Raw genomic sequence first — 17,728 nt, 5'->3', positions numbered from 1 at the left:
CTTCAATGTAGCCTTTCCCTTTAGAGTGGGGATAACCAATCTTATCTGCTCGCACCCTCAAAAGTAATATGATTAATCTTCCAGTAGGATATCTCAGTGCAGGAATTTATTTTTCACTCTATTGCCTGCAGTATGGTTCTGTCAAAAAATACAAGGACAGAGAACTATTTTCTTTGCTAACAATTTAAAAAATAAACAAACAAACAAAAAAAAGAGAGATTTTTTTCAAGATAGATCAAACATTTGTAGAGTTATGTGTCTGATTCCTAACTCTGATAAGTTTGTTTACGTTATAGATGAACATCAGCTTCCTGCTAAGACAGAAGCACATGAGGTGCCAGACACCAATTCTACAAGTCTTCAACAAGGTAAGCCTGATCTTGTTGAGGAGCGAGATGCTAAAACTACATTCAAGGCTGACAGACATGCTGATGAACTCATGAAAGTGGCCGATGAATCTGTATCAAAAGTTTTAGATTGGTTTAAAAGAAGTTCTGGTACTGAAGATAGGAAACATGTATCGGCTAGATCCCAAGGCAGGGAACCCAAAGAGGAAGTGGACTTCTCAACCAGAACAGCAGTTCTTCCTACTGAACACAGTGGGCCTAGCATGGATGGAAAAACAGAAGTTACAGAAGAGTTACCGTTTACAAAGATTAAACAACAGAACAGTGTTTCACCTACATCATTTATTTCAGAAGATATACAGCTGATAAAAGAGACGATGAAACCTAAGAAAGGGGAAGAGAATGAGGAGCAAAATGACAAATCACTAACTGAATTGGACTGTACAAGAGGTGAAGAAAAAGAATGTGGTCAAGAAATCAAGCAACAAAATCAAAAATCAAATCTCTTGGAACATCAAGAACACGGGCTACCAGCTCAGAAATATGAATCGGAGAAGGCAATACAAGAAAAAAGAAGAATAAGGAAGATCAGAGCATTCTGGGAAAGCTATAAAACTATGCCCAGTCACGGAGAGAAAGACGTTAGTATCAATACTAATGCATCAGGCGGTGGTGCACTGAAAGGTCTCGGAGCAAGTGACAAAATAAAACCAACGGCAGTATACCTACCTGATGGATTGGATGATCAAAGCAAGAATATGTTAAGAAATGCTGAACTAAGTTGCACAAGCCAGGCTTCAAGAAATGAACATCAAAACTCCTTTGAGTTTGGGCCAGGCCATGCAGTTGAAAAGCCAGAAAGAACACTTCCATCTGATGGTGAAGTTCATGAATATATAGAATTGCCAAAAGCCAGTAAGTTGCAGCCAAGTGTTGGTGCCACTTCAGCTTTCCCAGAAAGGAAAGACAAAGATGAGAAAGAAACACTTAAAGGAGAAGTTGCTGCTTGTTCCCAACAGAAGCCCAGATTTCAGGTTTTGTCTTTGAAAGAAAAAATTAATGAAAAGTCCAAGAATCAAATTTCAGATCCTTCACAGTTCCACAGTTTGAGAAACTTCTGGGATACCAGAGTTAAATTACAGAGCAGCATTGATAGGGGAAATGTTTCTTTGCCAAATAATACTAGTTCAATAACCTATGAAAGAAAATCAGAGGAAGAAAAAGGCAGAGATAATGTGAGCAAGCAAGACTTAATTCAACAACAAACCCAAACATCTGAGAGAGAAAAAACACAGAAACTAGATTCTGTGGTATGTGAGCTGCCTCTAGGATCTCCTACCCTGAAAGGTCTGAATGTGACACACGCAAAAAACACAGGCTCTGTCCAGCTGGACAGAAAACCAGTTATCTCAAAACGCCAGGAAAAGATGAGTCTTCCAGAGCAAGAAGTTAAAGAATGTGTAGAAAAAAGTGTTATTTCATCAAAAGAACATCATGTTTCCTTGCAGTTGCTCCAATCACCTGGTGATAAAGATGCTTTAAAGGAGACAGCAGGAGATGACTGGCTATGTTTACCTATAGAAAAAGTGGAGAATAAGACTACTCCATTAGATATCAATCTTCCTAAACAGGAAGCTGAGCCTGATGTATTCAAATTAGGCCTAAAGAAGTTAGAAAGTTCTGGTTTGCAGAACCTGCTCAGAGAAAACTTTGCATTTCAACCTTCTGAATATACAAGGGTGGGAATGAAAACATCCAATGACATGAATACTACATCACAAGCTAATTGTAGTGTAGAATCAACATACCAAAAAGATACTGGTCAGCCTGAAGAGGTCAAAGAAACCACAGAAAAGTCTGTTGCCCCATCCAAGGTTAGTGGCTTGAGCTCTGCTTTAGAGAAGCTGCTGAAGGAGGCCTCTGAAACACCGCCACCTAAACCAAAACATGCCGACAGGACTACTGAGATGGAAGTTAAAAGCACGACCTATGAGCATGAGGGAGAGTTGCCACAGGAAATCAGTGAGACTATAGAGAAGTCTGTTGCCCCATCCAACGCCAGTGGCTTGAGCTCTGCTTTAGAGAAGCTGCTGGAGGAGGCCTCTGAAACACCACCACCTAAACCAAAACATGCCAAGAGCACAGTATGGAGGACTGCTGAGGTGGACGTTAAAGGCACGACCTATGACCATGATGGAAAGTTGCCACAGGAAATCAGTGAGACCACAGAAAAGTCTGTTGCTCCATCCAAGGTCAGTGGCTTGGGCTCTGCTTTAGAGAAACTGCTGAAGGAGGCCTCTGAAACGCCACCTCCTAAACCAAAACGTGCCAATAGCACGGTACAGAGCACTGCTGAGATGGAAGGTAAAAGCATGACCTATGAGCATGAGGGAGAGTTGCCACAGGAAATCAGTGAGACCATAGAAAAGTCTGTTGCCCCATCCAACACCAGTGGCTTGAGCTCTGCTTTAAAGAAGCTGCTCCAGGAGGCCTCTGAAACATCACCTACTAAACCAAAACGTGCTGACAGGACTGCTGAGATGGAAGTTAAAAGCACGACCTATGAGCATGACGGAGAGTTGCCACAGGAAATCAGTGAGACCGTAGAAAAGTCTGTTGCTCCATCCAACGCCAGTGGCTTGGGCTCTGCTTTAGAGAAGCTGCTAAAGGAGGCTTCTGAAACACCACCTCCTAAGCCAAAACATGCCGACATCATGGTACAGAGCACTGCTGAGATGGAAGTTAAAAGCACGACTTATGACCATGATGGGGAGTTGCCACAGGAAATCAGTGAAACCATAGAAATGTCTGTTGCCCCATCCAACGCCAGTGGCTTGAGCTCTGCTTTAAAGAAGCTGCTCCAGGAGGCCTCTGAAACATCACCTACTAAACCAAAACGTGCTGACAGGACTGCTGAGATGGAAGTTAAAAGCACGACCTATGAGCATGAGGGAGAGTTGCCACAGGAAATCAGTGAGACCATAGAAAAGTCTGTTGCTCCATCCAAGGTCAGTGGCTTGAGCTCTGCTTTAGAGAAGCTGCTAAAGGAGGCCTCTGAAACGCCTCCACCTAAACCAAAACATGCCGAGAGCACAGTATGGAGGACTGCTGAGGTGGAGGTTAAAAGCGTGACCTATGACCATGATGGAGAGTTGCTGCAGGAAATTAGTGAGGCCATAGAAAAGTCTGTTGCTCCATCCAACGCCAGTGGCTTGAGCTGTGCTTTAGAGAAGCTGCTAAAGGAGGCCTCTGAAACACCACCTCCTAAATCAAAACATGCCGACATCATGGTACAGAGAACTACTGAGATGGAAGTTAAAAGCACAACCCATGACCATGATGGGGAGTTGCCACAGGAAATCAGTGAGACCATAGAAAGATCTGCACTGTCCAAGGCTGAATATGGAGTGTTTGATGTTAATTTGCAGAAGCTACTGGAAGAGGTCTCTGAAACACCAGCTTCTGTGCTGGAAAATATGGATAAGAAAATGCAAGGTAAAGTACAGACTAGTCTAAGTATGCATGCTCCACATCAACAAGAGAGAGGTCATCCTCAGGAAATACAAGAAACAATAGAAAAAACTTCTGTTTCCAATATTGCAAAATTCAGTCACTCTTTAGAAAAACTTCTTCAAGAAGCATCTGAAGTTTCATGTCCAATATCCAAAGAGTTACATAAACAAGAGAAGCTTGGGGATCATATGTTTCCATCACAAAAAGAGACTCTATTCATGACAATGTCACAGCCACATAATGCTTTAAATAGCTGTCATACAGAGATGAAGATAGCTATCAAAGGGGGAGCTCCAGAACAAAATATCAAAGCTTCGGTACATGATCTTGCAGTAAGTGAAACTGAAGCATCTGATCTTCCTAGAAGAAATGGCATTAATAATAAAATGGAAAACAGAAACATGGCTCCAGTTACTCTTCCTCCCATAGAAGGAGAGACCACTATGACTGCAATCAAGCCATTCAAGGTAAATGAAGAAGGAAGGAGAGATGAAAGTACATCCTTGGATGCCTCTGAAAAGAATTCAGAATTTAAAGTGCTGTTGAAATTCAGAAGAGCAAGCACACCACTTAAAGATGAGAGCAACTCTCCCCAGCCAGAAGGAGCTCACCACTCCCTAATGTCTCAGCATGAGCATAATGATGAAGAGGAAGGGGACAGGTCAAATTTGGGATCTAAGTTTTCAGATGAAAACTCTGATTCCTACTCTGGAACCGGAAGTTCAACTCGTGAGCCGTTTGATTTCTAAAATTCGTGGTGCTGGGTTGTTAAACATGGCTACAGTTTTTTTGGTAGTCAACTTGGAATATGTTAACCAAAAGTCTGTGTGATACTTATTTCTTAATTGAACGCTTTGGATATTTGGGAAGGATGGGAAGAACTAATTAAATCCTTTCATTGGAAAGTGTTTTACAAATACATACTTTGCAAACGCATACAAACACTTACCTTTTTGGTAAGGAGAGTTTAGCAGCATGAATCAGTCGCATCAGTCTTCATGATTTACCCTTTTCTTCCTCCCCTGTGACATTGCCTTCAAATTAATAACATTGTAACACTCAATCTGATATTTCTTTTAAATGTACTGGATTAAAAGAGAGGGGAAAAAAAAATATCAGTGGCTGATTGAGTTCATTCTTTGGTTTGACCAGCTAGTCTTCAAAGGTAAATACTTGTCAGTGGAATGGCTGGATATAAAGACAATATCAATACTCTCTGCTATTTCATTTAGCTTTGCTGCCTGTGGCAGTAGAAAGTGGCCATAGAAATGAAGCGGTCTGTTTACTAGGATTCTCGTTATTTGGTTGAATGGCAGCTATAGTCAATGCATAGTGTGTGATAGTCATTGGAGAACTTAAGGTAGAGGAGGTAATTTAACCTTTTTAATCTGCCGCTGAGAGACTGGGAATGTTTGGTTTTTGTTTGTGGTGGTTTTTGGTTTTTTGTTTTTTTTTTTTTTTCCACCTGGAGAATCTGAGAAATATGTGAAGTTTCCAGGGCCTGCCAACTTACTCCTGTTTTTAGTTTGAAAGTGAAATTCCAATGCAAGTCAGTGAAAACTCAAGACAAATGAGGAAAAATGAAACGTAGTTTGTTTTTACCCATAATTACAGAGAGCAACACTTGTAAGGCCTGGCTGGTTGGCTGATGAAGAAGAAAGTGAGATAGGGAGGAGAGGGGGTCTTAAAGGCTTCTGAAGGAGCTAGGACTGTCTTGATTCTGACCTTGGAGACAACTGTGTAATTTCGGGGATCCAAGTATCTCCACAGCTGGGGTTTTTTTTGTGGCTGTTACTCAAGTATTGAAACAAAATTACTTTCACTGGGGAGAAGATATAATGGACAAATTTACACAGAGGGGAAAAACTAAAGCTATTAACTTTTTTGTGCTGATTCATAACAAGATGGTTACAAAATGGCTAAAGTCCGAGTTTATCCTATATTGTTCTTAGACAATTAAGTGTCCTATTTGCCTGAAACCCCCTTATTAGTCAGTACAGAGATACTTAGACAGGGCAAATCAACCAACCTGCCTGATGGCTGAGAGAACTCAAAGCAAATGAACACTTAAAATTAGAGATTTATTTTGTTTGTTTTGGATTTATTTTGTGTTTTCATTGAATGTTCACAGTCTTTGCTAATAGATTCTCATGAGAAATCCGTGGTTGTTTTTTTAGTGACTTGCTTAAAATGGCATGTCTGTGTGTGCAGTGTTCATGTGTTTTGTCTTGTAACAGGTTCAGAAGAAGAATTAAACCCTGTTTTGATGGCTTTGAAAAGGAGTGCAGATAGGAAAATGCCTTCCAAAAGTCTAGAGGACATTCCATCAGCCACCTCAAGTGAGCACAAAGCTTGTGTGTGTCTCCCATGACCCCCAGTTTGGCTTAAACGTGTTCATGCTGGTCTTCCATGCAGCTTTGCCAAGTAGTGTTTTTTGTCTTTGTTCCTCAGTAAGCTGCATGGAGCTTGTACTGTAGAACTGAATTCTTTTCTCATGCAGTTTTAGTTTTCAGTTCTTTGTGTTAATTTTGAAACAACACTGGTCTGTGAAGCAGACATCTATCAAAAATGCACTGTGTTAATCAGTGATGAACTGTTTCTTGGATAGTTTTTCAGTAGTGAAAGTATTGGCAACTACCCAAATCGGTAATGAGCAATAACTGCCATTGTCTCCTGGCTGCTTGCTTGGGTCGAATTAGTAGACAGTGAAAGTGTGAAGAAAAAAAAAAAAAAAAAAAAAAATTATAGTCTTCATTTAGTAGTTTCACCTGTGTATTCTAGCAGTTAATATACCAAACTCGCTTTAAGAGAATACAGTGAGACAAGGTTGTACTTAAAATTCATTCCTGACTTCCCTCTGCAGCCTCCTAGGATTTTTTTTTTTTAATTATTATTCCTGTCTCACTTCACCCTGCCCCTGAGTGGGTTTTTTTTATGCTTATCCCATGTCTAATGGGGAAAGACATTAACTGAACGTAAACTGAAATGCGGAGGTGTAGATTTTGAAAGATGTTGGCGATCGTTGGCAAATTACTCTTCTAATACTACTTGTGCTATTGCTTGCTTCTAACTAGTTTCTAGGTTTTTGGTATGCACTAACATTGTTGCAACAGCACACTGATAGAAACTGAGTCAACGTGAGGCTGCTGCTTGGATGTAGGCTTGAAGTAGCATGTGAAGTAGAAAGCATCTCTTGAATTTAACCATTCCCGTGGCTCTGCTGGTTTGTTTGGGTTTTTAGTCCTCATTACTCTTAATTCTGTCATTACCACTGCCATCCATTTTATCGTACTGAACAGCAAAATTTGTAACTATGTGTTACTTTTTTCCTGCACAGATAAAGGAAAAATAAATAATCCAAAGGAAGAATTAGCTCTTAGTGCTGAAGATGGTAAATATCTTTTGTGTCTGCATGGAAGTTTGTTTTTTCAATGGCCTCTGTTTGCTAGTGAAGGAGTTTTGAAACCAAGAATTGTATTGTGCTTTTAGATTTGATTAACTTCAGCATGACTTAAATGCTTTTGCAGAATTTTGTTGTGTGTTTTTTTGTTTTTTGTTTTTTCTTAAGGAATATACTTATGTTATGTCCTGCTATATCTGTAGAAACTCCGTGCCACCTACCAGTGTATTATTTTGGCCTTTGGTCATTTAGCCTACAAAACACTGGAATCATTGAGAGCTTTGAACATTAGCTCAGTTGAAAGACTTGGCCTAAGCAGACATTGAATTTGTTTGTTCATCTATTGCATTATAAGGTGGAAGATGACTTTTGCTCATGCAAAAGACCCTTCAGAATATATCAGTTGAAAAGGAACCTCTCTTACAACCCCTGGCTCAATCCAGCAAAGTAGAATTACTCTAAGCAATAGATGAACTGCTAGATCAGCTGCTGTTGATATCATCAATCCATTAGGGCATTACAGATGCCTTACTGTTAAATTTTTCTGTATGCCTTTAGAAATTCCAAGTCTAAGCAAAATAAAAGCAAGCCTGCTCCAAGAACACGTGAAGATGAACACAATAGAAAAGTATCAAATAACACTGAATGTGGTGGAATATAACACACTATTCTTTATTTACTGCATTGTGGCACTACAGTTTTAAAAACCAATTATGCACAGTTGCATTTATTGTCGTGTTTTAGATGCTTTAAAGCATTTTGCATGTTAGAGGCCTATAGTGTGTATATAACAGGATGATTGTAGCGTAATAGGGTGCATGCGATGTCCAGTAAATTAATAAGACTTAAGTACCGTACTGCACTTTGCTTTCAGATGGAGATCCCCTCCTGAAAGCACGTTATATATTCAATATGGAACGTGTAGACGCTTATCTGAAAAGGGTGGGGGTTTTTTGAGTTAAATTTGTTAACAGTGAAGTTTTGAAAAAATGACACAGCTAAACTGATAGCTGTACGGATAGAATAAGGCAAGTTCTTTTGAAAACACTATTTGTATTTTTGCTTTGCTTAACTTGGACACTCATGTTACTTTTGTTTATGATGCAGCTCCTCAAAGGAGGACAGCAATGCAAAACATAGAAACATATGGGGTCTGGGGAAGTAAAAAACTCCCCACGTATAAAATATATTGATGCTATTTATAACATTGCAAAGCTGTTTGTGCTACTGAATGACTGTTGTCAATGCTGCACTGAGCAGGTCCGAAACCTGATCAGCATCAAGAGAGGAATGAAAATGCAGCAGGAAGTGAGTAATAGGATTCTTCCAGCAGACAATGGAGAGACTTCTCTGCTGATATTTAAACTAATACATTAAAAATCCTTTTTTATTTAACAACTAACAAGTTATACATCTGAACTAGATACTTGCTCAATGGGGAAACCGCATCTAACTGCATACTGACAATAACTGATATATTGAGCACTGTTTGAGCTTCAACAGCAAAAGCTTTGGAAAAGCTTAACTCATGCCTTGCAACCAATCCCATCATGTGTGTGGTGTTTCATTTTATGCGATAGATATGTGCCCCTGTAGCTGGCTGGCTGTTGCCAAATAATTCTGTCATATGATATTCAGTATTGGTGCATTTCACAATGTGTATCCAGTCCAAAGACAGAGAGCTTTAGTGCATTATTAAATATAAGTGGGGCTAGAGCATGAAAAATTCTAAGAATCGTGGGCTGGCCGCAAACTGGATTTTTGCAAGGCTAGTTTGTGCAGTTAAGCTTTGTACAGTGAAAGAACATGGAAGTGAAGTTCAGTAGAAGGTATACAAAAGTTGAAGAGATGGGCTGCAAAAAAAACCCCTTCATCATTAACAAGATATGCATCTTATAATTAACCAGAAGTACTTGAAACTTCTGAGTTCAGGTCTAAAAATTGCTTGATATACACAAATGTTCCTATTGCCATTAATCTGAGTAAATAAAAGAACAGAGTTTGGCTTGTACACTAACTTCTTACCAAGGACCTTATGACGACTCTAACGTCAATGATGGTGTGGTTAGTGCGTGAGTGCACTTATCCTTGTTCTAGGAAGAAAATCTAGAAGGTAAACTGAAAATGTTTTCTTCATCACGTTTGATGAGAATTTCCTTGCAGCACTCAGGCTTGTACACCATGTCAAGCAATGTGAACGTTTCTGCTCCTGCCAGGCGAAGTTCTTTGGTCAGTGTTACAGGAGATGTCAAATGCTGACAGCTGATGATGGCTTCTCTGAGTCGTGGGGGCAGGCGGGGGGAAGCTTGCATCCAAGTTGTAAACTGGTTCTGCATGTGCATGTATTTCATCTGAAGTTGTTTGTTTCTAACCATGTCCTGTTACGGAATCGGGCTGTTTTGATGTGCAAACTTAGTTTTGAAACCTCTTGAATTGCTGCTCTTCAGTTTCCACAGTGCCTTCACAGCCTGATAAGCTGTTTTCCAATCCTGAAAAACTGAAAGGACTGAGCAAGTCAGTACCATCGTTCCTACAGGAAGAGGTAAGTTCCATCTCTGAAATATTGTAACTAAAACTTTTGATTACTGTGGCATTATGCATTTGTTATAGTGCTTTCCAGGGTGTGCCAAATCAGTCTACTGTTGGACCGTGGCATGGAGTTGAGCTTGTAGTGTAACAATCGGGAGACGATCCCAAACAACCTGTGGCTGATTAACCTTTCAAAAACTTGAATCCAGTAACTAGAGGTTTATTCTTACTGTACGGCTAAACATACAGAGCATGTTTTATCTAGGAGATTGAAGCATAGTGAACACTTGCTGTTATTCCCAAAGGCAATCTCTATCCTTAGGCTAACAGGCCTTTTTTTTTTTTTTTGTTCTTCAGAACATACATATGTGCATACATTTGTTTTCTTCAGAGCCTAAAATCTCAAATGAGTGCATAAGACCATAAGAAAGTCACCATCTGGTAACCTTTCTCAGAGGGGTATTAGCTTGGTGTTCTGCTTAGGGATGTAGGTTCAGGTACCAGACTGTTAACTCCAGGCAAGTGAAATTTCAGCATTTACAACAACATACCGTGCCTCTGTAAGTGTATTAATAATTATTGTTGTTATCGTCGTCATCATGGTGTGGGCCTTTGAATAAGCTCTGAGGCCATATTCAGATCTCCTAAAATGACACCAAAGTTTGAAAGTGGTTTGAACTGCCTGGTCTATGACTTCCCAAATAGTCAGGAAAGAGAGGAGTGGAGACCGAGCACAAATGTCCTACCATAAATGCCTAAAGGAGGTAATTCTATTGGTCACAGGGACCAGGAAGCTCTGGAGAATAGGAAATACCTTGTCATTGTTGAACTTGAATAACACCACAGATACTTTTTTTTTTCCTCATTTTTTCTTTTTTTTTTTCAGTGCCATAGTATGAATATGAATTTGTATGGCAGATGTGCATGCGAACATCCCCTCCCTCCAAGCTGTTATGCTGTCTTCCAGGTCTCCCAAATGGTGGTACAAACACCCGAGTCCTGTCAATGAGGGATGTGCATTAATGGACACAGGAATTTGGGGCATAGGTATCACAAAAATACCTGTGTCTGTGCTATAAAATGGGGATTCGCTGCTTACCCCAGCCATTATCACTGTGACTGCAGCATAAGCATCAATATTTTGAATTATTTTTCTAAAAACATGTGTCTAACAGGACAAAGGGTCAGAATCAGGAACGTGCTGTGTCCTGTCTTACCCTACTCCCTCCTGAAGTCTGAAATAACCAAAATGTTGTGATACAGGTTTGATTAATTTTACCTTAAGTACAGAACTTAAAGCCATTCAGTGTCTATGGATTATACCTCTTTAGTTAAAGATTCTCTAAAATTATACCATCTTAATGCCCCTTCTGCTGAGAAGAATGTGCAGGAAACTTTTCTAAGGCTATTAAACATTGTACTGTGAATGGATCAAAAGATTAGCATTTCAAAGTGTTAGAGCTGGGATACCAGACAAGTCTGAAATGAGTACCTGGGCATCTAAAAACAACCAGTTGCAGCCTCTGTAAGAAGCCAATTAAAAAGCTTACTCGTGGGTTTTGACTGAAACAGTCTGACAAATAACTTGAAAGCCAAAGGGCTATTTGTAATCAGTCTGGTCACAGAAGAAGCGGTCTGGGGATGGTTCACACTGATATTCTAAGAAACTGTCAGCACCCAAATCTGTTTATTCTGCCCCCCAAATCTATCTTTAAAATTGTGAATAGACCCAATACTGTCTTGAGTTGTCAAGCTCACAGCCCAGGATGTATTACGAGACATAGGCAGGCACGCACACACACATACGCATGTATATGTGTGTGTGTGTATATATATATATATATTAAAAAAACAGAGTGTATATCTATAAAAATAGCATGTATGTATACCGTGTGCTGGTTCTGCCTTGGAGTTTATTGTCACTGAAATACCATCTAGCCAATATGAAGCAGAAAACTAATTAATGGATAACACAAATCTGGTAGAAATCACAGGTTAGAAATAAGCATTGTAGGCACCATGTAGTCACGGTAGTATTAACACTCATGTCTATATGGTAGTTCAGTTCTGGAATTATTTTAAAAGTAATGAATTCTGATAATAGCGTACTTTCTAATTAAAGAAGAAATACAAAGAAATCTATCTCTTGGAGTACCAGTGTCTTTTCCTTCTGCTTGAAAGTGATAAGAGCCTAAAAAATTAAGGGTTCTCTACTTGTGAATAGTAACAATATCCTTATTTAACATTTGGAAATAACTTAAAAAAAAATCACGTGTGATGTGTTCTGGAGGCATGCAGTCACCCCAGTGCTTAATAATTCCCTGTCTCTGAAGTTCTAGACATTCCACAAACCGCTGTGAGAAGAGCTTTGACTGTTCTTATCCAGAGAGCAGGCTTTGCTGAGTAAATTAAGGACAGGGTTGAAAGTAAGCAGAACTGGGCTCAGTCCTGTACCTCTTCTGCTGACCCGCTGTGTGGAGAGCAGCTAAAATGGTCTTAGGCAAGCCATGTATCCTTCCTCTACAAGAGGGCTTAGGATTTTCCTGTCTTTCAAAGAGTCCGTGTAACGGGACTGATTATTCGCACTGCTTAACTTACTTTACTCCCTGGATTTATTTTAGACAGTCCCAAATAGCGTTCTCCAAAACAATTTTTCTCTCAAGGAGCCTTGCCCTAGGCAGGATGGACATTAGTCAGTCCTTACCTTTGGCCCCTGAACTGGGCAGCAATCCTGGCCTGCTTTTCTTAGCAGTATAGATATAGCCAGAGAAGCTACAATCAAGGGATCTTTATAAAGATTTATTCAAAATGCTTATATGCTAGATATTTATTTCTAGAAATATTAATTTTCTTAACGTGTGTAGAAATTGTTGTTTACTAATCTTGCATCTGTTAGCAGATCTATGACAGCATTCCAAAACCATATAAAGGAGGGGGGAAGCCTTGTAAATTGTTCACGGGTGGAATACAACAGGGAGATGATGGTTTCTGGAACAGCTTACGTAGGAAGGTGCCAAAGCACACGTGGGAAGTGAAGCATCGATACTTTAGTACAGTGACAGCATGGAGACAGACTGGGGTTTTGTAAGCATGTAACCTGATGATGGCCAAGTAAACCAAAACTGCAGTTCCCTGACTGCGTGCCCTGCGTGCCCTCTTGCAAGAAACACTTTTTGCAAAAGCCAGCTGTATCCAGTGCTGTTCTACTGTGCGCGTTACCTTCCAGCTAACTGCCTGAAGGACAGAGGCTACAGAATTTATGGTATTCGCTATATAACAGAAAGGGACTGGTAAAAGACCTGAGCATTATCACTTGCATAAGTTTATGCATGAGATAGTGAAGTAGAGAAATTGAGTTTAATTGTTCCAATACAGTTAACTTCATACTTTTTCATTGCTATTTGATATTTAAAAGAAAAAGCAGTAATACAACCAGGTTTTAAAAAAAAATCTTCAGTGTAGGCTTTCCATCAGAAAAATCCCCTTTCAACTTTTTTTAAATGCATGACCTACTTTAAGAAATATTAATTATTCGTGTTGGCACTACAAGGGGATTGAAATTCAGGTTTTGACTGAGTCCCAATCTGCATTAAAATTCTGTTTGTGTTTTTTTTAATGTTCCTCCTGACTATAAAGAACCTACACAGACTTTCTTTCTGTGATGTTTTTGTAGAGTGATGACAGAGAGACAGATACAGCATCAGACAGCAGTTATTCCCTTGGCAGAATCAAGAAGAGTCCCAGCTCTCTAACCAATCTTAGTGGCTCTTCTGGCATGGCCTCCTTATCCTCTGTATGTAAACCAAAGCCTTGTTTTAATGGCACTTTGCTTTTGCTAATCTCTTCGGTATTGTTTCTGCTCCCTTCTTATTCCTCTTATCTTTCTTCCCTTGGCATCTCTGTCTCCTTCCTTTCCTCTCTGTTATGTGAACCCTTGCATGGAATTGCCTTAAAAAAAATAGAATTGGTTTTACTTTTCTTGTATGCTAGTAACATATTGGAGCCTGTTGAGGTCTCCATTGTGCAGCATACTCTATAAACACTGAACAAAGAGATGGCTTTTCCCCCAAAAGCTTACATTTGTAGCTGAAAGTAGGCATCAATTTATATAGAAAAAACATTTAGAAAAGGAGAAGAGGCAGTGGGGGAGAAATAAGTGAAAGAGAGAGAGTGAGTATTGGGGTGTGGGGTGTGTAATGAAGTCAGTGAACTAGCTAACCAAAAGTCATTAATTTATGGGGACTTTATTGGGAAGAGGAGAATTTTTGGGAAGGATGCGAAGATAAAAAAAAATTGTACATCCTTCTTTTTCTACCTGTGTAGGGTTTATTTTTCAAGTATGTTTTGTTTAGGCATCTAATTCAGCCACAGACTTTATCACTAATATTTTTGTCGGTATTTTCAGAAGGCCTGTTGTCCTAAACTCTCAGGCTCTGCTTTCTGCAAGAAAGATCAGCTGAAGAGAGATATACATAATATTTCAAGGATCTGATCACAGGCAATCTCCAGATCTACAGCATCCTATCATTTTATTTCTTCTGTCTCAATGCAATAAACACACACACATTTTTTTGTAGAAAACTTGGCCTAACACCTTTGACTTACAAATAACCTTCTTTTGGTAATCTGCTGGCCGAGAAGTTTGTATAAGTGTGTCCATTACATTTTGTTATTACATCTAAAGGGACACAGTTGATTTCTTTACTGTCTGAATTCTGAGCATAACTTCTACCCTAATCTTGAAGTACCTGGTGAAATGCAATGCCTGGAAAATTTTTCTCTTCTTGTATGATACAGGTGAGCGGGAGTCTAATGAGCATCTATAGTGCAGACTTTGGCAATGTTGATGTGAAGGGGAACATTCAGTTTGCTGTTGATTATGTAGAACAGCTAAATGAGCTCCACATTTTTATTTGCCAATGTAAAGACTTGGCAGTGGCAGATGTTAAGCGACAGCGTTCAGACCCGTAAGTATAAACAGAAAGTAATTTTTTTCCTAATGGAAGTTTTTCTTTTAATGTGTAAATGAAAACTGATTTTTTTCCCTTCGCTATAACCTGTTGGGGTAAACAACCAAATAAATAAATGAAGAAGCTATAATATGCTTTATGCGGTTTTCCACTCTGAACTGAATATAGAATTGCCACTATAAAATGGTACATACATTAAAATGGGAAGATCAAACTTTTAAGAATATGAAACTTTTCTTAAAGTTCAACTTTCCAGATGGTAAATCCTGCTTTGATAGGTTTTCAATAGGACTAGAGCCTATAAATATGATATTTAGGTATACTATGGTTAAATTTTCTGTATTTGTCTGCGTTGAGGAGACATTTCAACAGCTTCCCCCCAGTAGAAGGAGGTTAATGTCCCACCTTGGAAACTATTGTTATAGTTCACCGCTGCTGTTCCATTTCTTAAATGTAAGAAGCTTAACAACATAATGGCTAGTTAAGTGGATTTCTTTTTCTTTATGAGCAAATACTTGTGTATTTTGGAAGGGTAAGTTGGGAAGGGTGGGTTTTTTTGCTCTTCTAACCAGCCTGTCTACATTTTAGGTACGTAAAGACCTACCTGCTTCCAGAGAAATACAAGCTGGGCAAACGGAAGACCTCTGTCAAAAAGAAAACTTTTAATCCAGTCTATAATGAAATACTGCGGGTATTTATCAAACTATTACTAGACATGAAATACTGCATGCATGAAGTATGAGGAACCTTAACTTCAAGGCACAGGTCTAGATGCTCTCAGAAGAGATGTCTGTGTTAGGACGAGAAGGGTTGCTCTGTGGAAGCACTTACGTCCTTCCATTGATAGGTTAACTCTACAGTGTACTCTGGATACAGCATTGAGAACGCTGATTGTTTATTCTTCTTGCAAACAAACCCAGGCTAAGTATGAGCTTAAGATGCTTGAAATAAAAAGTAAAACATGGAGAGTTTTGTTCTGAACTGAAGTGAGCAGTTATGGATGTATAAACCCAGTTGTTTTTTTCTAACCTTGTCACTTTCAGACACAGCATTGATAAAAATCCATCTTGTTTCTAATTTTTTTTTTTCTCATTTCTTCCTCCGGGCAGTATAAAACTGAGAAGGATCTCCTAAAGAACCAAAGCCTTAATATCTCTGTCTGGCACAATGATACCTTTGGGAGGAATAGCTTCCTTGGTGAAGTGGAGCTGGATTTAGGAACTTGGGACTGGAGCGATAAATCCAACAAGCAGATCAACTGGTTTCCACTCAAGCCAAGGGTAGGTTGCTAAGGGTGGGTTAGCTGTTTTGTATTTTCCGCTGTGTAAGTGCAAAACCGAGTCATCATTTATTTAGCCCTGGTTTTGCGTGTTCTGTGGTTTTTGTGTTGGGTTATAATCCTAAATACCTCTTTACTGGTAAATGGAACATACAGTTCTGAGGTTTCTATTACTCTAGTAAGTAGCTACCTATTATAGTAGGAAAAACTTTCTCATAGTCTAAGGAGCAGGAATTTCAAGGTGTTTTTCACTTACATCATGTTGCTGCAACAGATACCTGAAGGCACTTGTTCCCTGAATATGAAGTAAACCTCCCGAGAATATGGAGCAAGTGCAGCAACATCTGAATATCAGATGTAACGATGACGTCCATGTCTGTATGCCTCTTGTTTGTTAATGGGTTTCAGCCAAAATCCAAACTTTTAGCTAAGCCATTGCCAGAGGTTCTGGCTTCTTTTGTTGTTTTTCTCTTTTTTCTTTTTTTTTTCCTTTTTTTCCTTGAGTTTACTTCATTAGCTCATTCCAAAATTAGCTCAGTCCAAAGTTTAACAATCTGTAGAATGAAACAGGGATGTCATGGTAGTCTTCAGCACTAGTTTAATTTGACTGATTTTAAAACTGCTCTGGGCAGACCAATGTAACCAATGGTCTGTGACTCTCTATGAAGAAATGGCATTCTTGTGCCTTTTTGGAAGATAACTCCTTGTTAAGGCTGATTTTTAGATTGTATTAAGTGAGACAAAATGTCCCTATAGAAATGACTTTATGAAAGTGCAATTTCTGTTGCATGAAGAGTAAGTTTCCTAATTGAAAGAGCATATGTTCTAGTTTTAAGTAAGTGCACAACAGTGGAAAAGATGCGCCCTCAGAGCCTTTAGGCCTTTCCTGGTTCTTGTTTTCTGCTTTAGTGGAAGAGCTATATATCTGAGGCCCTGTCAAGTGGTTAAACATCCCCTAAAATCTGTCACGTCCTGTAAACTGAGGGAAGGCTAATGGATAAGGAAACAAGAAAAAACATTGCTTCACATAGAAGTCAAGCTTGTTCAAGTGGAAAACTTTGTGTGGTAAACTCTGTGCATGAACTGCAAGGTTTGAGATTTGTGGGTTTTTTCTTGAATTTCAGACTTCAACAATGGCTTTTAAACTAGAAAACAGAGGGGAGATGAAACTCGCCCTCCAGTATGTCCCGCACCCCGTTGGAGGTATGCACTGCTTCTTTGTTTGGGTTTGTCAGGCCTGTGGGGGTTTTGTTCTCTTTTTTTTTTTTAAAAAAAAAAAAAAAAAAAAGCTGTTTAATGTTTTTTTACCCAATTCAGACATCTTGTTTTAAGATAAATGTATATTTTTTTTTTTTATTTTTTTTTTCCTAGGGGATTAAGTCACCCTGGTCATGAATTCAGTTTAGAATCCAAAGGTTACTTTAGGATCTTTGTTGTTTTTAATGTTACTACAGAAGACATTGTTATAATCTTAGACTTGTAATGCAGTCTGTGTGTAACAAAATTCTGTTTTCTCACTAATGATTTTAGAGACTATAAATCATCAGGCAGGTGCTGTGATTTGCTAAATAAACAATGACAACACACTAAATTCAAGCAATATTAGGAGTAGAAAATAGCAATAAGTATTTTAAATGCGGCAATTTATAGCAGTATGATCTTTTTGGTTTAATCTTGCCTGGCAACTGAT

The 17,728-nt window shown here is 39.1% G+C and overlaps 1 protein-coding gene across 10 annotated transcripts in view; it reads left to right on the top strand.

The window, feature by feature from the left end:
• The window catches only part of SYTL2 (synaptotagmin like 2), a 61,718-nt gene that overhangs the window by 38,670 nt on the left and 5,320 nt on the right, over positions 1-17,728 (top strand). For 5 of the 10 annotated variants that reach the window (XM_087756596.1, XM_087756593.1, XM_087756592.1 and 2 more), the window contains 10 exons: positions 297-4,589; positions 6,098-6,199; positions 7,198-7,251; positions 8,521-8,568; positions 9,708-9,802; positions 13,463-13,582; positions 14,587-14,756; positions 15,348-15,450; positions 15,869-16,039; positions 17,163-17,241. In XM_087756596.1, the coding sequence (XP_087612722.1) occupies positions 297-4,589; positions 6,098-6,199; positions 7,198-7,251; positions 8,521-8,568; positions 9,708-9,802; positions 13,463-13,582; positions 14,587-14,756; positions 15,348-15,450; positions 15,869-16,039; positions 17,163-17,241 (5,235 nt within the window). Of the gene's footprint in view, positions 1-296; positions 4,590-6,097; positions 6,200-7,197; positions 7,252-8,520; positions 8,569-9,707; positions 9,803-13,462; positions 13,583-14,586; positions 14,757-15,347; positions 15,451-15,868; positions 16,040-17,162; positions 17,242-17,728 lie in introns of those variants that run through there. The other 5 variants (XM_087756599.1, XM_087756601.1, XM_087756595.1 and 2 more) reach the window with 5 other exon arrangements.

Source organism: Nipponia nippon, unplaced genomic scaffold, assembly GCF_047370975.1.
Source record: "Nipponia nippon isolate SJK-2023a ecotype South Korea unplaced genomic scaffold, ASM4737097v1 scaffold_2, whole genome shotgun sequence".
Lineage (NCBI taxonomy): Eukaryota > Metazoa > Chordata > Aves > Pelecaniformes > Threskiornithidae > Nipponia > Nipponia nippon.
This window is presented reverse-complemented; position numbering and strand designations above follow the sequence as displayed.